Here is a 26984-nt window from a genome sequence, read left to right as displayed (position 1 = left end):
GCGAGCGCACAAGACACGCGAGCGCGGCCGACCGACGCGCCTGAAGCCAAAGTGCTCCTCCCTCATTTTGAATCCCCTCCCTCTTAACGGCCACCCGGGTTTATATACGGGCCGTGTTTGTACGTCCACACGCGCAAACACGCAGGAAGAGGCCCGCCCTTTTGAAAGGCTTCTCGAGGAGCCGGACTTCAAGGCGGCGGCGGCGGCGGCCTCTTCTTCCCGCCCTCTTTCCAACGTCTCCTCGCGCCTTTTTCAAATAATCATTAAAATAAAACGAGCACAGCCCACCCCCGAACAAACCACCGACACCAGAGCCGAGGGAGGAGGGCGGGAAAGGAGGGCCGCACCCACCCCTGGGTGGCGGGAATCGCCTCACGGGCAACGCCTCACGGGCGGCCGCTCCACACGCGACGCCCTGGCCGGCCTGAGGAGAAAGGGGGTAAGGAGGGGACTGGCCTGGTGGGGGGGGGGATACCGGTCAGTGTGTGTGTGTGAACTGGGCTGGGGTCTTGAGGGAGGGGCATGACGCAATAATAATAATAATAATATTATGGGAAAGTTTGAAGCACTTTTGGCAACATGAGAACTGCAGCTATGAGGTAAAAGTAATCGAGTTCTCAGTATTCCGTCGCGCCTGCGAAGCATTCTTTCCCTCAGATAATCCTGGGCAATGTAGTTTGTTAAGGGTTGCTGGGAATTGTAACTACTGTGAGGTGTAAACTACACGTCCCAGAATTCTTCAAGGGATGCTTTGTGTTGTGTACTGAGTTGAATAGGATCCAAACTGCAGCAGTCTGATTGGTCCTAGAACAATAGGATCCAAATTGCAGCAGTCTGATTGGTCCTAGAACAATAGGATCCAAACTGCAGCAGTCTGATTGGTCCTAGAACAATAGGATCCAAATTGCAGCAGTCTGATTGGTCCTAGAACAATAGGATCCAAACTGCAGCAGTCTGATTGGTCCTCGAACAATAGGATTCAGAATGCAGCAGTCTGATTGGTCCTAGAACAATAGGATCCATATTGCAGCTGTCTGATTGGTCCTAGAACAATAGGATCCAAATTGCAGCAGTCTGATTGGTCCTAGAACAATAGGATCCAGAATGCAGCAGTCTGATTGGTCCTAGAACAATAGTATCCAAATTGCAGCAGTCTGATTGGTCCTAGAACAATAGGATCCAAATTGCAGCAGTCTGATTGGTCCTAGAACTATAGGATTCAGAATTCAGCAGTCTGATTGGTCCTAGAACAATGCAGCAATATGATTGGTTGGCAGGAACCACCCAATCATGCTCCAGATATAAGTGAATCCACAACCTGATTGGCTTACAGTAGAATTTCAGAATTAACCAATCATGTGCAGCCCACTGTGTAAATAATGTATATAAAGCAGATACTTTGAGGGGACTTTCATTCATTCCTCCTCACCACTGTGAGCTGAATAAAGAGCATGAAATCACTTTGCGACTCTGAGTATATTTCACTTTGCATGTGCTTCAAGGGCAGGATGAGGCTATGCAGAGCAAGAGGCAGAGCTACAGAGAGACACCAGCTCTATTCTCTGGTAATCCCTACCCCCATGGGTAAGCAACCTAAGGCCCGGGGGCCAGATCCGGCCCAATCACCTTCTAAATCCGGCCTGCGGACGATCCAGGAATCAGTGTTTTTATATGAGTAAAATGTGTCCTTTTACAGTGGTATGTACCTCGGGTTACATACGCTTCAGGTTACATATGCTTCAGGTTACAGACTCCACTAACCCAGAAATAGTACCTCGGGTTAAGAACTTTGCTTCAGGATGAGAACAGAAATCGTGTGGTAGCAGTGAGAGGCCCCCATTAGCTAAAGTGGTGCTTCAGGTTAAGAACAGTTTCAGGTTAAGAATGGACCTCCGGAACGAATTAAGTATGTAACCAGAGGTACCATTGTATTTAAAATGCACCTCTGGGTTATTTGTGGGGCCTGCCTGGTGTTTTTACATGAGTAGAATGCGTTCTTTTCTTTAAAAAGCATCTGGGTTATTTGTGGGGCATAGGCATTCGTTCATTTATTTATTTTTTCAAAATATAGTCTGGCCCCCCACAAGGTCTGAAGGACGGTGGACCGGCCCCCTGCTGAAAAGGTTTGCTGACCCTGCTTGCCCCCAAGTGTACCAATTCATCTTTCTGACATAGCAGCAGACCCGTTAATGTGCATAGCTGTCAACCTTCCCCTTTTTTTTTTTGCGGGAAATTCCCTTATTCCAGCGCCATTTCCCGCTGCTACCCCGGATTGTTAGATATCCCATAGACTGTCCCCGGGACAGATGAGGCTGCTGATCCCATATTTTCAAGGCTGCTGATCCCTTATTTTCAAATCTGAAAGTTGACAGCTATGGTTAATGTGTGTGCTGTTACGCTTTGTGTGCTGCGGTGTGGAAGCTTGTGTGGCAGGCATGGCATTGTGCAGCTCACAGGTGAGACCTTTGTATTTTGTCAAAACATTCATTTTGACTAGGATCTAGGAGTCTTGGTTGACCACAAACTTGACATGAGCCAACAGTGTGACGCGGCAGCTAAAAAAGCCAATGCAATTCTGGGCTGCATCAATAGGAGTATAGCATCTAGATCAAGGGAAGTAATAGTGCCACTGTATTCTGCTCTGGTCAGACCTCACCTGGAGTACTGTGTCCAGTTCTGGGCACCACAATTCAAGAAGGACACTGACAAACTGGAACGTGTCCAGAGGAGGGCAACCAAAATGGTCAAAGGCCTGGAAACGATGCCTTATGAGGAACGGCTAAGGGAGCTGGGCATGTTTAGCCTGGAGAAGAGGAGGTTAAGGGGTGATATGATAGCCATGTTCAAATCTATAAAAGGATGTCACATAGAGGAGGGAGAAAGGTTGTTTTCTGCTGCTCCCGAGAAGCGGACACGGAGCAATGGATCCAAACTACAAGAAAGAAGATTCCACCTAAACATTAGGAAGAACTTCCTGACAGTAAGAGCTGTTCGACAGTGGAATTTGCTGCCAAGGAGTGTGTTGGAGTCTCTTACTTTGGAGGTCTTTAAGCAGAGGCTTGACAACCATATGTCAGGAGTGCTCTGATGGTGTTTCCTGCTTGGCAGGGGGTTGGACTCGATGGCCCTTGTGGTCTCTTCCAACTCTATGATTCTATGATTCAAGGTACAATATTTTTGGCCATGCCTTCACTTCAGCATTGCGCTCTGCTCAGTGCCAACTGCTTCGCTGTTTAAATTGCTTAGTCACCACCACCTGTAAGAGTAGAACTCTTTACTTTTTCTAAACTGCTTACACAAGGGGATTTTAAAAAGCCGAGTCACTTGTGCTTACTTAGCAGAGTGGCACACATTTCTAATTACAAAGGAATTCAAGGAGGGGGCAAAAATAACACAAGGTTACCTCCTGCAGTCCCATTCGTTTTCTTCTGCACGCACCATGATGATTATTACTAAGCCACTGCTAATTTCAAAAGCTTGAAGAGTAAACAAATACAGCAGGAACAAGTAAAGTGGGAGGTGGGGAGGCTCAGGCGGTGATCCTTATAATAATGACTGGGGTCTTAGCCAGGTGCCTAGTCTCATCAGTGAAATATTTTTATTTATTTAAATTATTTATAACTCTTTTTTCACACAATCCGAGAGCTAGAAGCATTAAAATACAAAAGAGAGCACTATTTCATGTAAATACAACATAATTACCGTATTTTTTTGCTCTATAAGACTCACTTTTCCCCTCCTAAAAAGTAAGGGGAAATGTGTGTGCGTCTTATGGAGCGAATGCAGGCTGCGCAGCTATCCCAGAAGCCAGAACAGCAAGAGAGATTGCTGCTTTCACTGCCCAGCGATCCCTCTTGCTGTTCTGGCTTCTGAGATTCAGAATATCTTTTTTCTTGTTTTCCTCCTCCGAAAACTAGGTGCGTCTTGTGGTCTGGTGCGTCTTATAGAGCGAAAAATACTGTACATCACCCAAGTCAAAGGCCACATATCGTGGTTTTATGTTTTTATGTTGTTGTAAACTGCTGTGATATATTTTTATGGGTTTTTTTATTTATTTCATAAAATCTGCACGACGTTTGGTTGTAGGAAGCCTCAAGGAGGTTATCAAAAATATAAAACAAGAAAATCAATGAAAAAATTCGACCCTATTTCAAAACATCCAAAAGTTAAAATACTAACACAGATTAAAATTTCCTCACTTTTCTAAGCATCTGGGTAAGCACGTCTAGGCAAGAATGTCTTTAGCAGGCAACAAAAAGACTGCAGTGAATACATCTGCTTGATCTCAATAGGCAGGAAGTTCCACAGTGCCAGTGCTGCCACTAAATGATCAAATGTGGAAGGGGTATTATGTGGCACCTGTATAGTGCTGCTTCTGCCAATCAAAACAGTCGAGTGGGCACGTGTGGGGTAAGGCAATGTCGTAAGTAAACTGGGCCCAAGTTGTTAAGGGCTTTTCATGCAAATAATAGTAACATCTTGAACCTGGCCTGGTGGCATATCAGCAAACAATGCAGGTCTCTGAGCCCAGGTGTATGTGCTTACACTCACTTCTGTCCGCAATCGTGCTGCAGCATTCTGCATTAACTGCAGTTTACAGATCCAGCACGAGAGAAGCCCCACACAGAGCACATTGCTGTAATCCAGTCTTGAAGCAATCAGCAAATGAACTATTGTGGCACAGCATTCCCAGGCCAGGAATAGCCATAGCTGTTGAACCAGCCACCAGTGGCGTAGCATGGGTTGTCAGCACCCGGGGCAAGGCAAGTAATTTGCGCCCCCTAACCCGTGGATTTGTGCCCCCTAACCCGTGAATTTGCACCCCCTAACCCTAACCCCCAGATGTTGTGCCCGGTGCGGCCGGCACCCCCTGCACCCCCCACGCTATGCCACTGCCAGCCACAGTTGGTAAAAGGCAGCTCTAGCCACTTCTAGCTACCTGAGCCTCCAGTGACAGAGCCGGATGCAGAAGCAGCCCTAATCTGCAAACCTCCTTTTTTATAATATTTTTTATTTGGCATCGGAAGACCATCAATGCTGGTGCTACTTGTATCTGAGAGGGGAAGGCATTCTAGAGTTGAGGTATCACAGCTAAGAAACGTTGGACACTATTTCTTCTCCACGTGGTTTAATAATAATAATAATAATAATAATAATAATAATAATAATAATAATATATTTATTGTCATTGCCCCCTCTCGGGGAACAATGAAATTACTTGGCTGCTCCATCCACCCAGGTAGGGCACTCCACACAAAATCAAAACAACTATAAAAACACTAATTAAAACAATACAGTATAATACAGCAAGGAAGATTAGATGACTTTCAAAGTCCAGGCTTCCCATTCAGGGCCGAGATCGCTCTGGAGAAGAAGCTGTTCTTAAGACGGTTCGTTCTTGTCTTTATCGTCCTGTATCTCCGTCCCAACGGCAGGAGCTCGAAGAGACAGTGACCAGGATGCGATGGATCTTTTACTATGTCCAGTGCCTTCCTATGGCACCTTGTGGCATAAATCTGCTCTAAGGTGGAGAGTGGGCAGCCAACAATGCTCTCTGCTGCCTTAACAACCCTGCACAACCCCAACCTGTCCTGGGTAGTACAGCTTCCGTACCACACACATATGCCATAAGTGAGCACGCTCTCAATGGCACAGTGATAGAAGGCAAGCAGCAGTTTCTGCGGAAGATGGTTTTTCCTTAGTATTCTCAAAAAGTACAGTCTCTGCTGCGCCTTCTTCACAAGCCCCCTTGTGTTGACACTCCGGGACAGATCCTCTTGTAATTCAATGCCCAAAAATCTGAACGTTGTTACCCTCTCCACACAGACCCCATCAATCAAAAGTGGCTGGACGTTGCTCTTCTGTCTCCTGAAGTCCACCACAAGCTCCTTTGTCTTCCTTGTATTTATGAGCAAGTTCCTCAAGGAACAATATTCCTGACATGAGATCTGGGACCTGTAATTTGTATCAGCAACAATGACTGCTCTTGTGATTGTTCTTCAGCAACCCTTTCCACCCTGGCTTTCTCTGGCTGCTTTAGACTATAACTTCCATCAGCCCCTATTAGCAGGTGCTGACTACCAGAGTGGTAATAAAAAAAAAACACCCTGGAGGACACCTGGGTTAGTCGTCCCCTATTCATACTGTTCTAACACTGCTTCTTGCCCCTTAAAATCTGAAAAATTGATATATTTTTCCTAATGGTAATGTGCTTGCACCTCCAGTTCACCTCACCTACTCTGTGGGTTCTGCCTTTCCAACTCCACGTTGATTGTACTGAAGGAGAGTTGAACACATATATAAAATAAATGATTTCATAATGGATCAGATTCAAGGCTGTGGAGGCATATTTGGCAGTTTAGGTCTTGTTTTGAGAGACCCACCTCTTTTGTTTAATCTACGCTGTTGGGTTTTGAACTGTTTTACTAATTTTTTTTCATGTAACGATTCTATTGTCATAACTCACCCTGGGACCTTATGGTGAAGAGCAGGTAAAAAAAGTCTTATACATAAATAAATACTGTATACCACAATGCATTGATATTAATGTGCAGCAGGATCCTCTCATTTTAGTCACAGCATATGATGCTCAATTAAAAAAAAAAAAACTTTTATTGATAAATGCAATACTTACAAACACAAACCAGAACACTAAACACACTTATTATACATAGATACATACAATGGTATCTCGGGTTACATACGCTTCAGGTTACATACGCTTCAGGTTACAGACTCCACTAACCCAGAAATAGTGCTTCAGGTTAAGAACTTTGCTTCAGAATGAGAACAGAAATCGTGCTCCGGCGGCAGCGGGAGGCCCCATTAGCTAAAGTGGTGCTTCAGGTTAAGAACAGTTTCAGGTTAAGAACGGACCTCCGGAACGAATTAAGTACTTAACCCAAGGTACCACTGTACACCTCTCAACTTAGATTACAAAAAAAGAAAACAAACATACAAACTAAACATACAGACATAAATTTTGACTTCCCTCCACCTATATGTGACTTCCTTTGTTTCTTTTCTTCTTTTTGCTGTGTTATCAATATTATTTTTGACTATAGCATCTTATACCCATTTCTTCTTAATTTTTTACTCTCTAAGTTTCATTCATTGCATATTGATATGTTAATACCTGAACAATGTTTTTTGATGTATTCCTTCACGCTAGTCCACTCCTCTATCAGTTTTTGGTCTGATTGGCCCCTTACCATTGCTGTAAGTCTTGCTGATTCTATGATGCTCAAAATTTTGACTGATTTCACTGTCCAATAGCTCCAGCGGCACAAATAAACAACCTCCTCCTGGGTAATGGCTTTCCCATCTCTGGCCCTCCCTTTTGGACAGGATAAATGGCCAGGCAGCACAGACTCCCACATCCTCAGCGAAGAGTTGCTTTTCCTTAGCGCAGGCTCCCTAAATGAGGGCAGAAAAGAAGCCGCAGAGCTCTTCCAGGGAGCACCGCGGGAGAAGCAGAGAGCAGGCCATTCAGGATGGCAGGAAGAAGGACAAAGTGGAACACAGCCGGAAGACTAGCAAAGAGAGGCAGCAGGAGTTGGGGAGAAGGAAGAGGGAAAAGGAGACCCAGAGCAGCCTTCAGGCAGACAACCAAGTCCACACTTCCACAGTAGTGGATGTGGATGATGTCGTGTCGTTTGAGGAGGAAATGGAGGTGATGGCCTTGCTTGAAAGCGAGAAGCAGGAGGAAGGTAAGGGGGCAAGTAGTTAAGGGTCACTGAGCTTTTCTTACTATGCCAGAGTTTGGATCTACTGTGTCCTGCTAAAAAGGTAAAGGGACCCCTGACCATTAGGTCCAGTTGCGGACGACTCTGGGGTTGCGGCGCTCATCTCGCTTTATTGGCCAAGGGAGCTGACGTACAGCTTCCGGGTCATGTGGCCAGCAGGACTAAGCCGCTTCTGGCGAACCAGAGCAGCGCACAGAAACGCCGTTTACCTTCCCCCTGGAGCGGTGCCTTCTGGCGGTTCCCTCACTGCGAGAAGCCAAGTTACAGGGAACCAGGCAGAGGGCCTTCTCGGTAGTGGCACCCTCCCTGTGGAACACCCTCCCACCAGATGTCAAAGAGAACAACAACTACCAGACTTTAAGAAGACATCTGAAGGCAGCCCTGTTTAGGGAAGCTTTTAATGTCTGATGTATTATAGTATTTTAATATTTTTTTGGAAGCCGCCCAGAGTGGCTGGGGAGGCCCAGCCAGATGGGCGGGGTATAAATAATAAATTATTATTATTATTTATCTACTTGCACTTGATGTGCTTTCAAACTGCTAGGTTGGCAGGAGCAGGGACCGAGAAACGGGGATTCAAACTGCCGACCTTCCGATCGGCAAGCCCTAGGCTCCGTAGTTTAGACCACAGTGCCAAATAGTCTGAAGAAGACTGTGGCTGCATAAGGTGGCCACTTACATCTTACCAAAAAAAGGTAGGAAATGCATCACCAAAAAGGGGGCACAAATAATCACAGAGTGTGAATATAACATTGGCATGTAGATGTGCATTTAGAAATAACTGCCATAATTTAAATTTGGTACATCTCTCCATAGTGGGGAAGAACGGATCAGGTAACAATTGTTGGTGGGGAACTTCAGGGCTTGCTCACCTTTTAACTTCAAAACCAGTCCTGGAGCTGGGACCCTTGAACCTTCAAATAGAGGGCTATCCTTTCCCAAGCCTTCCAACAGGATTGTCTTCTGTAAAGTAGGATACGTGACCATAGTACCAACAACAGTGGCCTCCATCATCTTACAGTGTTTCCCCAGTAAGATTAAAGGTAACACAATGTCCTCACATTCCATTTATGTAGTAGCTAATTAAGTGGAGTGTGAGTGTATAAAAGAGACATGCACTCACCAGGGAGACTGGAGAAGCTGTGGTCCTCAGACTTCTTGCTTCCTGACCATCTTTATTTTTTTTTTACTCTCAAGGCACCTTGACTCGAGGCCAGCAAAGCCAGAGTGGTTTTTTTTAATTGAAGACAAACAGACACAGAAGCAAGCAACTTGCAGGGGGTGGAAATGCAACACAAAAACTATCCAAGTACACTTCAAATTGTTCAAAGCGCCTCCTGTGAGTGCAAATCAGAGCCGTTTTTTAATGGTAGGTCAGAAGTCAAATCTCCCAATGGAGTTGCCCAGGTGTGAAAATAGGAAGGAGGATTCAACCGTGTATCATGTATGGATTCATGTATGGATTCAACCGTGACATTTGAACTTGAATGCAGGACTGCTGGATCCATCTTCTGGGGCTTGCTCCAGGTATGAGTTGGCCCCATGCAAAGCAAGATCCCTTTCCATTGCTTCTGATTACAGATAGGTAGCCGTGTTGGTCTGCCATAGTCAAAATAAAAAAATTCCTTCCAGTAGCATCTTAAAGACCAACTAAGTTAGTTCTTGGTATGAGCTTTCGTGTGCATGCACACTTGTGTGCATGCACACGAAAGCTCATACCAAGAACTAACTTAGTTGGTCTTTAAGGTGCTACTGGAAGGAATTTTTTTACATTGCTTCTGAGTCTAACTGCCTTTTTAAGTTCCTGCTGACGTGGTGCTGCTCTGAGGCATTGTGGGAAAATTAAATGGCAGCAAGGCATAACTGCCCAGGCCTGATCAGAACACTGGATAACATTTACTGCAGGGCTTAGACCAGGCATTTGTGGTAGCAGCTGCCCAAGGATGCCAGGTGCTGACAACAGCCCTCCCCGCCATCTGTCTGCCTGTGATGAATTAAGCTTAGCAAAACACGTAAGGAAAGGCTATTCTAGCAAGCAAGATTGGCAGAAAGCCCACCCAAGTCCCAAACTACACGATCAGGCCTCACGGCACCAGGCTTCAGAAAGGAATAGGAAGCTGCTAGCTACCTAGCTCAGTAGTCCACACTGGCTGGCAGCATCTCTCTGAGGTTTTGACGTTGGGATCTCTCCCAGCCTCACGATCTCGAACCATCTGAATTCAAAGTAGATGCTCCACCACCTAATTCTGGCCTTCCTCAGGTAAGGGCTTCTGCTGTGCTAATGGCTTCCATAAACATCTGGCTGTCCACCATGATAAACAGAATGCTATTATCAGTGGCGGGACGCGGGTGGCGCTGTGGGCTAAAGCCTCAGCGCCTAGGGCTTGCCGATCGAAAGGTCGGCGGTTCGAATCCCCGCGGCGGGGTGCGCTCCCGCTGCTCGGTCCCAGCGCCTGCCCACCTAGCAGTTCGAAAGCACCCCCGGGGGCAAGTAGATAAATAGGTACCGCTTACCAGCGGGAAGGTAAACGGCGTTCCGTGTGCGGCTCTGGCTCGCCAGAGCAGCGTTGTCACGCTGGCCACGTGACCCGGAAGTGTCTCCGGACAGCGCTGGCCCCCGGCCAATAAATGTGAGATGGGCGCACAAACCCCAGAGTCTGGCAAGACTGGCCCGTTCGGGCAGGGGTACCTTTACCTTTACCTTTATTATCAGTGGCATAGCGTGGGTTGTCAGCACCCGGGGCAAGGCAAGTAATTTGCGCCCCCTAACCCGTGGATTTGCACCCCCTAACCCTAACCCCCAGATGTTGCGCCCGGTGTGGCCGGCCCCCCCTGCACCCCCCACGCTACGCCACTGGCTATTATTACCCCAGCATGCTCCAGTTCTGTCTCTTGGGAAGTGCAAGCAGGAACTCCAATCCTGATTTTTAAAAGAACACTAGCAGATCCCCCCAAATCCAGGGATAATTCATATGGTCCTTCTCAAATGTTACTGTTAACTCTCTGGGATGCTCAGAATTTCTGTCAGATAGGGTTGCCTGGTCACAGGAGAGGTCTAGCCAGAATCTAAGGGATTCTATATTGTTTTCTCATTGGGTTTAGACGTTTTGGCACTGACTCTGCCACACTGTACCCATTGGCTCTACCTGGTGGCACCACTAGGCTCTTCCCTAGACCAGGCAGGTGAAATCCTCCACATAATCTTTTACCCTGCCATGCTGCCAGTCGCCACTTCCTTCATCTCCAAGTCTGGCTTCAAGAGACCAGACAATCCTAGGTCATCTGGACTTCCTTTGTTGAATTACTTTCCTAAAAGGACTACAAAGGACTGGGTCCTGACAGTCACAGTCTTGTATTAATATTATATTTCTATCCTTGTATACCTCCAGGTGCTGAAATGTATTGGGCCAACCCTGGTAACAGGTGTGATCCCCCCCACCCCACCCCCCACAAAGACTGAGATGGAGCTAGCATGCAGCACTTTCCAGATTAGCCTGCAGGTTCTGGAGCTCTGCTGTCATAAAGCTTTTGAGACGTCTATACAGTTCAAGTTGCCTTAAGCAGCATCTGGTCTTTGGGTTATATATCAGGTTCCCACCACAGTAAGTCACAGCTGGTGGTTTGGGTAACACATCAACTTCCCACAAGAGCAAAAGACTGACAAATATTTGGCAACAAAGTCACCGTGTTTTTCGCTCTATAAGACGCACCAGACCACAAGACGCACCTAGATTTTGGAGGAGGAAAACAAGAAAAAAAATATATTCTGAATCTCAGAAGCCAGAACAGCAAGAGGGATCGCTGCGCAGTGAAAGCAGCAATCCCTCTTGCTGTTCTGGCTTCTGTGATACCTGCACAGCCTGCATTCGCTCCATAAGACGCACACACATTTTCCCTTACTTTTTAGGAGGGGAAAAAGTGAGTCTTATAAAGCAAAAAATACGGTAATTTCCAAGGCTAGCCAGACTTCTTATTCAAGGTGTCAGCATGACATTGGCAAAAGCTTACTGAGAAGGTAACAATTCTCACACAGCGATGTTTTGGCATAAATAGGCATGAGAAGCTACCATTTTATAGACTAAATAAAGTCCTAGGCCAACAGATTTTTCTGGGCATTTGAGGGGCAATTGCTGGCCACTATCTTATTTCTTTTGACATGATATCTTCCACAACCTGATAATGCATGCCCTTAGCAGAACAAAAGAGGCCCTGCGCCATTTGCTTGGCAGTGGCTCCCTGTGTATGCTGTGGAATCAGCAACACATCCATCCATTTAAAATTTGCAGCACCCATCGCTAAGAGGTGTGGTGAGTGGGTATAATTTAGCACACGTTTAAGAATCCAGTACAGGATTGGCTATTAGAATAAATAAATACTGCATAGAGGTGGCAAAGAAGAGTCTCCAACTTTACACAGGGGTTAATAAATAATTCTTAGTGTGAGAGTTGTTACCAAACATAAGGGGTTTCCCGTGGAAGCTGGGCATTTTATCTCAATTCTTTCTCCACTTTTCTACCCTATTTCCAAAATAGCCCGAGCCACTCAGGCTACATTCAACCTCAATATTTATTGAGCATCTGATTTGTGCAATGACACAAGCAGGTTTCCATCTATGGGAAAGACCCTGTTCCATCACCTACTCTTTATCTGTTTCCCTGCAGGTACAAAGTCTCCAGGCCTAGGCATTTGTGAGTGGCTTCTTGTCATCCTTTCTCTCCTCCTCCTCATAGTCACGTTCCCCATTTCCATCTGGTTCTGCATGAAGGTAAGTCATTGGGGCTGTTGCATGTGCAGGAACTACAATTTAGCAATGTCCAGAGTTCGCGTTCAGGCCCAGACAGAAGACCAAGCATCTCACATACACTGCTATGTGTACGACTCAATGCGAACGAGGTTTTACAAAGGTGCTGTGTAAGTAAACAAGTACTTCCAAATTGATGTGAGTGAAGCATCCATATATAGACCTCAGATAACACAAAACACTAATTCTTCCAGCAATTACAATCTGAATACCAAAGTCTTCACAAAGCCAAGAGTTCTCCTGCCTGCTCACAGCAGTCTCCCTCATCTATTTTATCATGTTCTAGGGACGCAGTTGGCGCTGTGGGTTAAACCACTGAGCCTAGGACTTGCCGATCAGAAGGTTGGCAGTTCAAATCCCCTTGACAGGGTGAGCTCCCTTTGCTCGGTCCCTGCTCCTGCCAACCTAGCAGTTCGAAAGCACGTCAAAGTGCAAGTAGATAAATAGGTACCGCTCCGGCAGGAAGGTAAACGGGATTTCCGTGCGCTGCTCTGGTTCGCCAGAAGCGGCTTAGTCATGCTGGCCACATGACGCGGAAGCTGTATGCTGGCTCCCTCGGCCAATAAAGCAAGATGAGCGCACAACCCTAGAGTCGGTCACAACTGGACCTAATGGTCAGGGGTCCCTTTACCTTTAAATTACCCATATTGTGAATAAAAGTACTACTTCCCACTTGTCTTCTTTCACCTCAAGGTGCATTTCAAGTGGAGTAATTACTGCTACTCAGAGGCAGAGATAACGATAATTAATTTTGCTTCCATTTCATTTATATGCCCAAGATCTGCTAGAATTGTTCTCCTTTCAGATGTAGTAGCTATTCTACACCACCTTACATAAACTGGTTACTTTGGAATAATCTAGGTAGGCTGAAAGAGCCTACCTTAGAAATAATGCCGCTTACGTTTATTCAGCTTTCTTCTACATTTTCCTTCTGAGTTTAAAAAACATGAAGAGAATAAAAGAAGCTGGCAGAATGCCTGAAGAGAAAAGGAAGGGGTCTCTGTACCTTTAATAGCTGAGCAGAAGTGGGGATTTTTGCAAGGTGGAGTTTGTCTTTCAGGAGCGCAATTAATTGTACTTGCCACGATTCCCCTTTCTGTGCAACTCTAAAAAGATACAAAAGCCCTGTTTTCTTTTGCAGTTGGTCATGCAACTTACAAACATTCCTTGTGGTGGCTTGAATTGCAGGGAAGAAGATAGCATGTAGGTGTAAAGGTAAAGGTACCCCTTCCCGTACGGGCCAGTCGTGTCCGACTCTAGGGTTGTGCGCTCATCTCACTCTAGAGGCCGGGAGCCAGCGCTGTCCGAGACACTTCCGGGTCACGTGGTCAGCGTGACGAAGCTGCTCTGGTGAGCCAGCACCAGCGCAGCACACGGAAATGCCGTTTTCCTTCCCGCTAGAAAGCGGTACCTATTTATCTACTTGCACTTAGGCGTGCTTTCGAACTGCTAGGTGGGCAGGAGCTGGGACCGAATGACGGGCGCTCACCCTGCCGCAGGGATTCGAACTGCCGACCATACGATCAGCAAGTCCTAGGCACTGAGGTTTTACCCACAACGCCACCCGCGTCCCTGCATGTTGGTGTAGACTGTAGCAAACACTGTGCAAACACTCCCACAATCAGACATGAGGCATAACAATGTTTGGTTCCTTCCATTGCTGGCCCCTTCAGACAGCCAACTTCTCACAAGGGCCAGAGCCTCTGCAGATGGTGTTTTTAAGAAACTAAGCCAGAAACAGCAAGTGAATCTCTCTTCATCCTTAGTCACGCACACTGGTGGCCAGCTGGAGGCCCCTTTAGCCTCACATGCTACTCTGATCCATACCCTACATTGAAAACATGCGCCTTCCCCTCCAAAATCCTGGGGAAAGTAGTTTGTTATGGATGCTGGGAACTGCATTGCATTTCCCAGGATTCTTGGGGGAAAGTCATGCACTTGAAATGTGCTTGAAATACATGACGGCTGTGAAACAGAAGATGATTCTTCCCACCCAACAAAGGCCCATCATCTCTTTACATTTGCTGCAGCAGGCGGCACCAGGCATTTCCGTTCTCGTGGGCTTTTAGAGCAGAGGTTTCCATACGGTACGTAGTTCCGCTTTATCTCACAGATTCCCACCACCCATTTTTCCATGACAGATTGTACGGGAGTATGAAAGAGCCATTTTGTTTCGATTTGGACGCCTTCTTCGCGGACGGCCCAGAGGGCCCGGTAAGTATAGAACTATCAGCCTTTCAGGAAGCCTCAGGTTATGTACCAGCTGGGGAAGTTCTGGGGAGCCAAATAAAGGTAAAGGGACCCCTGACAGTTAAGTCCAGTCGCAAACGATTCTGGGGTTCTGGCGCTCATCTTGCTCTACAGGCCGAGGGAGCTGGCGTTTGTCCGCTTCTGCAGACAGTTTTTCCGGGTCAGGTGGCCAGCATGACTAAGCTGCTTCTGGGCGGAGGGTACCTATTTATCTACTTGCACTTTGTCGTGCTTTCGAACTGCTAGGTTGGCAGGAGCAGGGACCGAGCAACGGGAGCTCACCCCGTCACGGGGCCTCGAACTGCTGACCTTCCGATTGGCAAGTCCAAGCGGCACGCTTGCTTAAACCACAGCACCACCCACGTCCCTCCGGGGAGCCAAATACCTTCCTCCAAACTGCTCTGTTTGGCTCTTGGAAGTCTTTTTTTTAAAAAAAAAAAATATTCACCAAAAAGATAACATACAAAGAAATAGATACATGTATACCAACAAACAACATAGATAACAGAAAATAAAAAATGTAACTAACTGGACTTCCTCACATCTCCCTTACCCTGCATTATTTATAATAAAAAATACCAGCAAATTATTACCTTGTTTCATACCTTATTTTGTACTTTTCAAATATTATATTTCTGAATTTAAAGTAGTTTTTTTCCCATTTGTACCTTAAATTAAACATATTATTACTTTAAATTTCGACCTTTTCTTACTTATAGCTTAGTTTCCTGTATCTCACAATTAAATTACTGGAGCCGTATTTTTCTAAATCATGCAGTTTCTTAACATTCATACAACTTGTATTGTTTTTGTAAATAGTCCTTGAATTTTTTCCAGTCCTCTTCCATTATTTCTTCTCCCAAATCTCGGATTCTGCCAGTCATTTCAGCCAGTTCCATATAGTCCATCAATTGCGTCTGCCACTCTTCCAGCGTGGGCAAATCTTGTGTCTTCCAATATTTTGCAATAAGTATTCTTGCTGCTGTAGTCGCATACATAAAAAAAGTTCTGTCCTTTTTTAACACTTTCTGGCCGACAATGCCCAAGAGGAAGGCCTCTGGTTCTTAGTAAAGGTATATTTAAATACCTTTTTTAACTCGTTGTAGATCATTTCCCAGAAGGCCTTCACTTTTGGACAGGTCCACCAGAGGTGAAAAAATGTCCCTTCAGCCTCCTTACATTTCCAACATTTATTATCAGACAGGTGATATATCTTTGCGAGCTTGACTGGGGTCATGTACCACCTATATATCATTTTCATAATATTTTCCTTCAAGGCATTACATGCCGTGAATTTCATTCTGGTGGTCCATAACCTTTCCCAGTCTTCAAACATAATGTTATGCCCAATATCCTGAGCCCATTTTATCATAGCTGATTTAACTGTCTCATCCTGAGTGTTCCATTTAAGCAGCAAGTTATACATTCTTGAGAGTACCTTAGTTTTTGATTCTAGCAATTCTGTCTCTAGTTTCGATTTTTCCACCTGGAATCCTATCTTTTTATCCGATTTAAAAACCTCTTGAATTTGAGCGTAGTGTAGCCAATCTCGCACCTTATTCTTTAGTTTTTCCAAGCTCTGCAACCTCCAGTTATCTCCAATTTTTTCTATTATTTCCCAATATTTCAGCCAACCGGCCTCCATATTGAGTCTTTTTCGGGCCTTAGCCTCCATTGGTGATAGCCATCTCGGGGTTTTGTTTTCTAGTAAGTCTTTGTATTTTGTCCAGACAATAAATATTGCTTTTCTGACAATATGGTTTTTGAATCCTTTATGAACCTTAACCTTGTCATACCACAAATATGCATGCCATCCAAAGGCATTATTAAACCCTTCCAGATCTAGGACATCAGTGTTCTCTAACAATAACCAATCCTTCATCCAGCAGAAGGCTGCAGTTTCATAATATAACCTTAAGTCCGGCAGGGCAAATCCCCCTCTTTCCTTTGCATCAGTTAGAATCTTAAATTTTATTCTGGGCTTTTTGCCCTGCCAGACAAACTTAGAAATATATTTCTGCCACTTTCCAAAACATTCCACTCTGTCCACAATCTGTAGGGTTTGAAACAAAAACAACATCTTTGGCAATACATTCATCTTTATAGCTGCAATTCGACCCAACAAGGAAAGTTTCAATCTTGACCAAGTTTCTAGACAGGATGCATAAGCAAAAAGACAATGGGAAGGCTTTCCCCATTTGCCTCCCTTACTGCAGAGGAATATTTGAGGTCATTGGGAGAGTCAAAAGGGCTTCAGGATTGCTCTCTCCATGCTATTTCAGATACATGGTTTATATATATTTAGATACGTGTGCATTTATGAATATTTATTCCCTATTTGAGACCTTAGAATTCTTACAACAATACACACCTCTGTTCTACATCTTCAGGTTCCAAAAAAGCACTGCTGCCTAACTAAAAAGGCTGGATTCTCTACCTAGTCAGTCCAGGCCTATTACCTTTTGCATTAAGAAATGTGAGTTTTCTTCTTTATTTACACCATCCAGCTTGCAAGTGCTGCTGTTCTCTTTCTCCTAACAGGATTATTCCTTTTCCTGCCATGTTTGGACACCTACCACAAAATAGACCTTCGCCTCAAAACCTTAGAGATCCCTTTCTATGAGGTAAGAGAGACACAGTCTGCCCCTTCAGCTCTTTGAGCTTGTTTGCAGGAGGCAAATGCAGTAGAAGTTTACTTTGATTCACCATTCCAATTAATTAGGAAGCCCCTGGTTCAAATCTCACCTTGTCTATGAACTAACTACATTGCATTTCGGCATGCCATTTTGACTCAGCCTCACCCCCAGCCCCACAATAATTATACTGATCTACCTAACGGGACAGTTGTAGGATTACTTAACGTAAAGGAAGGCTGTAGATCAGTGACAGAACATCTGCATTGCATGCGGAACATCCCAGGTTCATTCCCTGACATCTCCAGCGAAGGTTAGGAATCTACACAGTCTGATGTTTATTTGGTAATACAGTGGTACCTTGGTTTATGAACTTAATCCATTCCAGGAGTCCATTCTTAAACCAAAACCGTTCTTAAACCAAGGCACGCTTTCCATAATGAGGCCTCCCGTCGACTGTGCCCTTCCACCGTTCGGATTCCGTTCTTAGACCGAGGTAAAGTTCTCAAACCAAGACACTATTTCCGGTTTTGAGGCGTTTGTAAGCCAAATTGTTCTTAAACCGGACTGTTCTTAAATCCAGGTACCACTGCACCGTATTGGCCCGAATATAAGTCACATCCGAATATAAGCTGCACCTTTAAATTCGGGGGGGGGGGGGAGAGAGAAAACGACAATATCCGAATATAAGCCACTCCCTTAAAATTCCGTAGGCACTCATACCTGTTCTGTTTTACTGTATGCCTGTTTAAGCAACAGTATTGTAAAGGTCCGTTTTTGTAAGGTTGCAAATTTAAGCCGCACTTTCAACTTTTCACGGCTGGAATTTGGGGGGGAAAGTGAGGCATATATTTAGGCCAATACGGTACGTAGAAACAGCTCAGTCCAGCCCAGGGCTGGAATCCAATTTCCTGTTATTTTTCCATTGGCAAAACTGTATTTTATTGTTATAGATTTGAGGGGACCCTCCAAAAAACAACCCTAGGAATGAATAAATGCTAGTATTTTGATTAATTGGGATATGGATTAAAGTACAAGCTGCAGAGCTGTGCCAGACAGGGAATCCCTGGGCTGGCTTCTACAAAGCAGCCTGGCTGGCTTAGTGAAGAACAAAAGGCGTTGTTGGGCCACTGGAGAATGAGATGTTACCAAAGTGATGGAGTGTGTGTTTGAGGGGACAGGAAAAGGGATTTTTGAGCAAGCGTTGCTGGGAAGAAAAAGCAGGAAGAAGAGCTGAGATCCATCTTTGGAGGAGGCTGGCTGCTATAGGGCCACACTGCTGTGGGCGACAAACCCCTCTTGAAATGACTGTGCAGTAAGACCTGGACTCCTTTCATGCAGACTGAAGGTGTGAATAGGTGAATAAACCATATTTCTTAAAGCCACAACAATCTCTGCTGCGTCTTCAATTCTCCAAAGGAACGCAGACCCTGGGTGAGTGCCTGGGACCCCATGGGCTCTTGCCACCACTCAAGCAGAGAGAGGGGCAGGCACCCAGCTTTCATAACATTCTATTGCAGGGGTCGGCAAGGTTTACCTCGCCTGGGCCGGTTCACTCTTGCAGAGATCCCTCTGTGGGCCGGATTACATACGCGCGCCTGCGATTTCCGGCATCTGCGCAGATGCCATTTCTGGCGCCGTTCCTGTGCTGCACTGCGCCTGTTTAGTGCAGCACACTGGGACTCGTCGGTTGAACGAACCCCGTGGGCTGCTTGTGGCCCATGGGCCTTAGGTTGCCGACCCCTGTTCTGTTGGATGGTCACCCAATGCCTTCTGCTTGCCCTAGACCATAACCAAGGACATGGCAAGTCTAGAAATAGATACCATCTGTTACTATCGCATGGAGAATGCCACACTCGTCATGACCACCCTCGCCAACCACTCGAAGGCAATCCAGCTGCTCGTGCCGACCATCGCAAAGCGCTTTCTGGCACAGCGGTCGCTCACAGACATCCTGATGGAGAGGAAGAGCATCAGCCAGGAGATAAAGGTGGGTTGGCTGTAGCGCTGTACAGAGGACATGGTGGGGAAGTCCATCACTCAGGGTGGGAGGCTTGCCCAGTGGCTGCTACAAAGCAGAACTGGGGAAATGGTATGGTAACCAATGAAAGGACACGAGGGAAATGCTTCTGCCTTGCTATTGGGCACCTTCTCCTTCCTGAAAGTGGCTTTACAGTACGTAAACTCAGAACTGCCTTGCAAGATCCACCCAGGGCAGCATTTCCTTTCAAACAACAACAACAGGCAACCAGACACTATACAGCCGCCAAAGGTAGGGTTGCCAACTGACCAGGTGAATCAGCTTACTGTGGTCTCCTGCACCTTTAAGAACAGCTTGCAGAAACTAGAAAGTGATGCTTTGAATAGCTTGGTGATAAATGTACTATTTTGTGAACTGCACATTGTCTTAGTCTATTCTGGTTGATAGGGAGAGACAATTTTATAAATAGAAGATTAACTGCATGCCCTTTTAGTGAAGTGAGTGGCTAGAGAGGCCTTTTTCTCCCTCTCATAGTAGACCTTTAAGTGGCCCAGTAAATGATAGGCAGTTGGGTTTGGGGCAGACAAAAGGTACTAGACTTTGCTCCAGTTTAGGTAACTTTAGATAGGAATCTGACAAATTAATTAAGGATTGACCTATAATCAGCTAGTAGCCAAGACGGAGAAAAGGGAACCTTTTTGAAAAAGCTGTAATCCTTTATTGAACAGCTCTGTGCTCACCTAACTCAGGGTAGCTTTACTTCTAGAGCACTTCTCAATATAAATGTTAGGACACTGCTGTGTCTGCATTTTTTAAGTTGCTCATCCATCATATAAAGCTTCTCCCAATAAGAACTTTTTTTGCAGGTGGCTGTGGATGCCATCACCTGTCAGTGGGGGATCAAGGTGGAAAGGACAGAAATGTAGGTATGAAATGTGAGATCTGCAGAAATAATTAGGTGACAAAATGTCAAGAGAGGGGTCTTTGAGACATTTCACTATTGTCAATGCCGCCCCTATGAGTATAATCAGTTTTTGTTATTTCTCCCCTTGAACAATCCCTGGGCATAGGGGTCACCCTGGTACAAGCCACCATTTTTTGGGCCTCCTCCTTGATCCTTCTGCTGCTGTCTCTCGCAGGGGCACAGCTAGCTCCTCGCCCATCTGTTTTGACATGGCTGGGGTTGAAAAGGGTTGATTTCAATGACCAGAAATGTAAGAGGAGCTGCTTAAAAACTGGCAGCTCAGAGCACCAAAAGTTACCCCGTTCCTGCAATTTTATGGATCTACATATGGCCAGAAAGGCTACAGCTGACCAGCTCTCCATTTGTTTAGAGTCACCTTGGACAAAACTTTAGAGGAGCTCCCATTTTGCTATGCTATCCTCAAGGCAAGGGTGCCAGGTGGCAATTGGCTCCACAGCCCCACCAAGAGCGCGGAAGGGAGGGCTCTGGCCAATTACTCCCATCCCTTCTGGCAGCCAGGCAGCCTTGGGTGTCTTCTCACTGATCACAGTGAGGGCAGAATAAGAATTGCCTCCTGTCCTGATCCCAGCACTGAATCAGTTTGGCGCCATCCAGAAAAGGCAGCTGTGAACCAGATGTATTGCTCAGCCTTCCTGGACTGTCAGTTTTCTGCTGCTCCTGCAATCCTGCTGGGGAAGTGGAACAGGATGAAAAAAGCTAAGGTTTTATTGGGTTGGTGGGAGCCAGAGTCCAGCAAAAGTGGGAGGGCAACAGATTCTTTTTTCTACTAGTGACTGGCTTTTCAGCTGGCACAAAAGACAAAGGTCCCATTTAATCTGGTAACTAGCTGGTCAGCTACAGCTAGTACCCCCCCCCCCGGTGTAGTACAAAGTTTCCTTCCTGAGCTAAGTGGTTGTACCAACCACGGTGGCTATGTTCCCCCTCTACCCTCTGCATACCAGCTGCTGGCAATCACAGGTGGGCAGGGTGCTACCATGCTCAGGTCCTGCTTCCCACAGGGTGCTGGACTAGATAGGCCATTGGTCTGATCCAGCAGCCAGGCTCTTCTTGTGTTCTTAAACAGAAAATCATTTACAGTGGTACCTCTGGTTGCAAACGGGATCCGTTCCAGAGGCCTGTTCCCAACATGAAAAGCCCGCAACCTGAAGCACCGTATCTGCGCAGGTGTGTGTGATTTAGCGCTTCTGTGCATGCGCGAGTGGTGAAACCCGGAAGTAACTCCTTCCGGGTCGCCGCAGGACACACCCTGAAAAAACGTATCATGAAGCAAACATAACATGAGGTATGACTGTACGCTGTTTCCAGTTTGGGTCTGCAGTCCCAGATTTCATTAATTTCATTAATTTCAGTAAAGATGTGCGGTTGCCAACGGAGCTTCAGGAGTCCCTGGCTGCACAAGCCGAAGCCCAGAGACAGGCCAAAGTGAGGGTAAGGCAATACCCGGACACGGTATGTTTTTATTACTGGAAGCTCTGGGCAGGAGGGAGCTAGGGGAGAGAGATGCTGTCCTCCCAAGCTTGCTTCTCTTCAGGTCTAATCAGACAAGCGTTGGCCATGGTTCTGCCTGCATCTCACAGCACACGGGAGTGGGTCACTGGCCAAAACTAATTCTGTTGGCTATCCAGCTTTTGTTAATCTAAAGCAGGCACCCCCAAACTCGTCCCTCCAGATGTTTTGGGACTGCATCGCCCATCATCCCTAGCTAACAGGGCGTGGCCAGGGATGATGGGAACTGTAGTCCCAAAACATCTGGAGGGCCGAGTTTGGGGGTGCCTGATCTAAAACAATGAGCCCTTCTTGTTTGCACTAGTTAATTTATAGATGTAAATCCATTTCCTTTGGCTGGAAACCTAAGAGATGGAGGAGGTACAACATGAAGGCTGTTTGGGAGCTGCACTGGAAAATGGAAGCTCCAGACTATTTCAATTCTACGCAGCACAAGAATGAAATAAATTTCTTCCACGCTAACCCTGCATGCTTTCCTTTGGGCTGTCGGACACAAAATGGAAATTGAAGCGATAAGTGGCACACAGGAAAATATCACCACATGTAACACACGTCAAAACATCCAATATAAAGTCAGGCAATAAGTGACTTTATATTGACTTTTCTTCCTTTAATGGATTATCCAGAGATTGGGAACATCCAAATCCATTGACAGGGGAGTATGGGCTGACACTTGAATAAGATATTGTCCGGATGCTGTCCCTTATAAGCCAGTTGTTCCCCTGTGGTAGGAATTAATTACAAGTTTCTTTTCATTATCCCCCCCCCCACCATTTTATTATTTTTTATAGGAAAACAGTGCTATTTTACTAAAAAAAGGGGGGGGAATGCAAGGAAATAAATCACTTTTCCCTGCCCTCAGACTAGGAACAAATGCTGACTAATAAGAGGAAATTACCTCAGGAAGAAACGAACGCCGAGAACCTGCACATAATAAGCATCTAATTAACACTGGAGGGCTTTTACTCAGTTGAACTTGCTTCTGAGGAAACATTAGAGGTGGTTTTTGGCCTTGAGGGTGAGCAATCAACGTAGCACTATTTTAAGTGCTGTGCAGAACCTGTTTTCGTTTTACTTCCAGCTGACGAACAGCGTTGCTTCTACAACACTGAAGGGCACCATTATGGAAGGGCAAAGTTTTACTCAGGGTAGACCCATTGAGATGAATGAACCCATCAAAGTTAGTCCCATTGATATCAAGGGGTCTACTCTGAGCAAAACTTCGTTGCCTCCTGCCCCAAAGGAAGATCTTCTAAATACCTTGTGTTCTAGGTCATAGCTGCTGAAGGAGAAAAGGCTGCTTCCGAATCGCTGAAGGTGGCAGCAGAGGCGCTTTCCCACACACCAGCCGCCCTCCAGCTCCGCTACCTTCACATGCTGCAAAGCCTGTCTGCAGAGAAGCCGTCCACCTTTATTCTTCCTTTCCCCCTTGACCTCATGAATCCTTCATCAGGAGACAAGATGAAATCCACAGGCTGCAACCGCTCTTCAGATGTCGCCAGCAACCCAGAGGCTCCAAAGGCGAAGGATTCCCCAATGTTGTAGGACTAAGCCAGGGGCAGCCTCTAGGCCTCTTTGTCTAGCTCCTCAGGCCGTAAACCCTGGCCTAGTCCATAATTCGTACCCACCTGCTTTGCACCCTCCTGAAGTGTTTTTGCCTGGCTGAAATATGCCCTTGAACTCACCTGGATGGAGAGTGAGAGAGGGGATGTTAGTCTGTGTAGGAACTGCCTATTGGATGAAGGCAAAATTCGTAGCTGTTGCTCTGCCTGTGTTTGCCCTGGGCCCCATTCACTACTAGAATGCGGCCCCTTGGAGGCTGCTTATGAGGCAATGTGGCCCTTGGTCTGAAAACATTTTGCCACTCCGCTACAGGAATTCGGCAGAAGAATCTGCATTTCAAACTGTAGCTGATGTAATCATGGTTGATCCTCTATTGGGCCCCCTGTAATTAAATCTGCTTAAACTTTTAAACTCCTGAACTGAGAGGTCAGCAGCTGGGCTACATATGATGAGGGCGGCTGCTTTGCCACCAAGTGTATAAAACAGGGAATTGCAGCCAGTCCTAGCTGGGGGGGGGGAGTGCATCCCAGCCCCGTTTTTTCAAATGTGTATTTGTTTCTTTCCACATTATATTTTTAGATGCACAGTCAAAGCTTGCTAGGTATCTAACCACCCCCATGTGATATTATTCCCAGTTAAAATCCAATACCGAGTTCAAATTATTATTCTGCTGAAAAGCCCACTGGGTGACCCTGAACCAGTCATAATTGCTCAGTAGAGACATCACCTTGCCAACAAAGGTCCGTATAGTAAAAGCTATGGTTTTCCCAGTAGTGATGTATGGAAGTGAGAGCTGGACCATAAAGAAGGCTGATCGCCGGAGAATGGATGCTTTTGAATTATGGTGCTGGAGGAGACTCTTGAGAGTCCCATGGACTGCAAGAAGATCAAACCTCTCCATTCTGAAGGAAATCAGCCCTGAGTGCTCACTGGAAGGACAGATCCTGAAGCTGAGGCTCCAATACTTTGGCCACCTCATGAGAAGAGAAGACTCCCTGGAAAAACCCTGATGTTGGGAAAGATGGAGGGCACAAGGAGAAGGGGATGACAGAGGACGAGATGGTGGGACAGTGTTCTCAAAGCTACCAGCATGAGTTTGACCAAACTGCAGGAGGCAGTGGGAGACAGAAGTGCCTGGTGTGCTCTGGTCCAGGGGGCCACGAAGAGTCGGACACGACTAAATGACTAAACAACAACAACAGGGACGGAGAAAGTTAATGCATGCTTCCTTTTAACATCTTGAAGAGCTGGATAATAAGCTCACCCGTTGGGCGTTCTTATTCTCTAGTCATTCCGTTCCTTGTCCCTATTTCGAAAGGCAGGTACCATTGTAAGATACGAAGATAAGAAGTGTTGGTGGTGGAGTGTGAGAAGCTTAAGGCCAGTCCTCCCACCTCCTTGAGCCTGAAAATGGTGTGTCCTGCCTGATGCAGTTCAGAGTGAAAGTGAGCAGCACAGCACAAACGAAGTTTGGGAACTTGCTGTGAAAGCTGTTTGCTGTCTGTTTGCTTTAATTGTTAATTGGCTCAGGGAGTAGCCCTCCCTTCCCGTCTATCATTAAAGCCAACAGAGGTGGGACACCATCTGTGTCTCTTTCAGCAGAGGGACAAGGATTGGGCTGGGCCTGGACAATGCAGGCTGGCAGTGCCATCAGCAGCCCAAGAGTCTCAGACTCAGTAGAGACGATTTAGTGGAAGGAGCAAAGAAAACAAATGGGTGGTTTCTACTGAGCGGAAGGAAAACACAGGAGGCGCTTCCTCACATACACAACTTGAGCTTAGCCCTTGTTCTGCTCTGTTGTTCCCATAAAAACAGAAGAAAAACTTTGAACACAAAATGGCAAATTCTGCAAAAGAAGAAACTCAAGCTAGTCAACAAATTCATCTAACGTGTGCTAAATCCGACGTATATTCAGCGCCAGGTGGAACCTTCTTACTTGATCAGCTCTTGCTAAGAGCTTTTAGAATGGTAAATTTTGTCTGCGGTTCTTATTTTCAGCCTCACTGCTACTTGTTTTAGTATTTTTGTGGTTTCTACGTGCTCTGATATTATGTGAACTTTGTTAACATCACCCTTGGAGACTCTGGGCTGAAAAGCAGCCTATTATATTTTTTAAAGTAATAATAATAATAAATATAATCTTCTGACTGTGCAAATTTCCTTTCTTCCTTTAACAATTGTAGTGGGTAGAGTGTCCTTCCTTTCTCCGGCACTGGCCTCTGGTATTAAAAAATATTTCTAAAATAAGCAAACAGGCATTATTTCCTATAATTTCCTATATATTTCCTTTTAGAAGACATCTGAAGGCAGCCCTGTTTAGGGAAGCTTTTAATGTACTATTATATTTTAATATTTTGTTGGAAGCCGCCCAGAGTGGCTGGGAAAACCCAACCCGATGGGCGGGGTATAACTATTATTACTATTATTATTATTATTTTATTGCAAGGCTCCTTCCTCCTACCACCATAGAAACATGGTCCCTCGCTTGTCTTCATTACAGGTGCCCAGCTTTTGAGGCAGGATTAAAGCTGCAGCAACCAAAGCAGTTTGGGAGGAAAAGCACTCCAGCCCGAGTGATGTTGCATTTCCTCCAGCATCTATATTAATCTCATTTAAAATGAAGTCTCCAACTGAGCAGCACATGGAGCACCTATAGCTCAGTGGTGCAGCCATTTCATGCATTTCCAATTAAAAGGCTCTTGGTGAACAGGGAACAGAAGACACTTCTGCCTGTGATTCAAGAGAGCTGTTGCCACTGAAAAGAGAGAATGCTGTGTCAGATCAGGGGCAGACTTTGGTAGTATGATATCCTGAGCAAAAACAAAATTTAGTGCCTCCTCCAGTATTTCTCTCCCCTCCCTCGCCTTCTGTTCTGCACATGCTCTCAAGTGCACTATGACATAGTTGTGGCAACTCAATCGCCTGTCTGACCAGGGCTTAATTGTGAGTAGGCAACCAAGTAAATACAGGTATTAGTAACTGTCAGGGAACTGCCATCAGTGCCGGAGGGAGAGAGCAAAATCCAGAGGGATTCCGGAGAGCGTCCCGGGATTGGGAGAGGCAGCCCATCTTCTGGGGAAGAGAATCAGCGTAGCACCAGTGGAGAAGGGGGGCAGATGGGGGAAGCGGCGAGGCGGTCCCATGACTCCTTGCCTGGGACCAGCGGGGAGAGTAGAGGTCCTCCGCTGCCTACGCCCTCCTTGCGCAGAAGGCTTTCGCGCAGAGAGAGTAGGAGGAGACTAGGCGTCAAAGAGCTTCTTTGCTGGAAGAAGTTTAAGAAACGCCCACTGACGGATTCTGCCAGCGATTGAGACAGCCACAGGTGAGTGGCTGTCCGGACAAAAAAGGTTCACTCAGACAACCCAACCAGGTGTTTGCACCGGCTTACGCATGAGCAACCCCTAGAACCATTACAGTAACACTGCTATTTTGCAACCATTCAGCTCAACGCCCTGTGTCAGGAAACTGCCTGCACCGATCTAGATCTGGCACCGGTCAGATGAACCAATTATACAAAGCA

At 46.0% G+C, this 26984-nt stretch overlaps 2 protein-coding genes across 6 annotated transcripts in view; one reads left to right on the top strand and one right to left on the bottom strand.

The window, feature by feature from the left end:
• Window positions 1-410, bottom strand: part of TDRD5 (tudor domain containing 5) — a 33258-nt gene extending 32848 nt beyond the window's left edge. For 3 of the 5 annotated variants that reach the window (XM_082229035.1, XM_082229041.1, XM_082229040.1), the window contains exon 1: window positions 188-410. The gene's annotated coding sequence lies outside the window, so the exon portion shown is untranslated. Of the gene's footprint in view, window positions 1-123; window positions 168-187 lie in introns of those variants that run through there. The other 2 variants (XM_082229039.1, XM_082229038.1) reach the window with 2 other exon arrangements.
• Window positions 411-6921: 6511 nt separating this feature from the next.
• On the top strand, window positions 6922-25850 carry NPHS2 (NPHS2 stomatin family member, podocin). Its single transcript, XM_082229100.1, has 8 exons — window positions 6922-7709; window positions 12407-12510; window positions 14688-14760; window positions 17338-17420; window positions 19216-19419; window positions 20277-20332; window positions 21745-21823; window positions 23174-25850. The coding sequence occupies exons 1-8, from the start codon at window positions 7421-7423 to the stop codon at window positions 23444-23446; spliced, it is 1161 nt and encodes a 386-aa protein (XP_082085226.1). The 5' UTR covers window positions 6922-7420; the 3' UTR covers window positions 23447-25850.
• Window positions 25851-26984: the final 1134 nt, after the last annotated feature.

This window comes from Podarcis vaucheri, assembly GCF_965113315.1.
Source record: "Podarcis vaucheri genome assembly, chromosome: 6".
Lineage (NCBI taxonomy): Eukaryota > Metazoa > Chordata > Lepidosauria > Squamata > Lacertidae > Podarcis > Podarcis vaucheri.
Note: the sequence above shows the minus strand (reverse complement) of the source record. Positions and strands in the feature narration are given on the sequence as shown.

What these genes read in the sequence shown, in the direction of transcription:
- NPHS2 (XM_082229100.1), top strand. Translation starts at nt 7,421, where the DNA reads ATGAGGGCAGAAAAGAAGCCGCAGAGCTCTTCCAGGGAGCACCGCGGG. An exon ending in CCATCTGGTTCTGCATGAAG is followed by an intron (nt 12,511 to 14,687) that starts GTAAGTCATTGG and finishes TTTCCATGACAG; the next exon opens with ATTGTACGGGAGTATGAAAG. An exon ending in GCATCAGCCAGGAGATAAAG is followed by an intron (nt 19,420 to 20,276) that starts GTGGGTTGGCTG and finishes CTTTTTTTGCAG; the next exon opens with GTGGCTGTGGATGCCATCAC.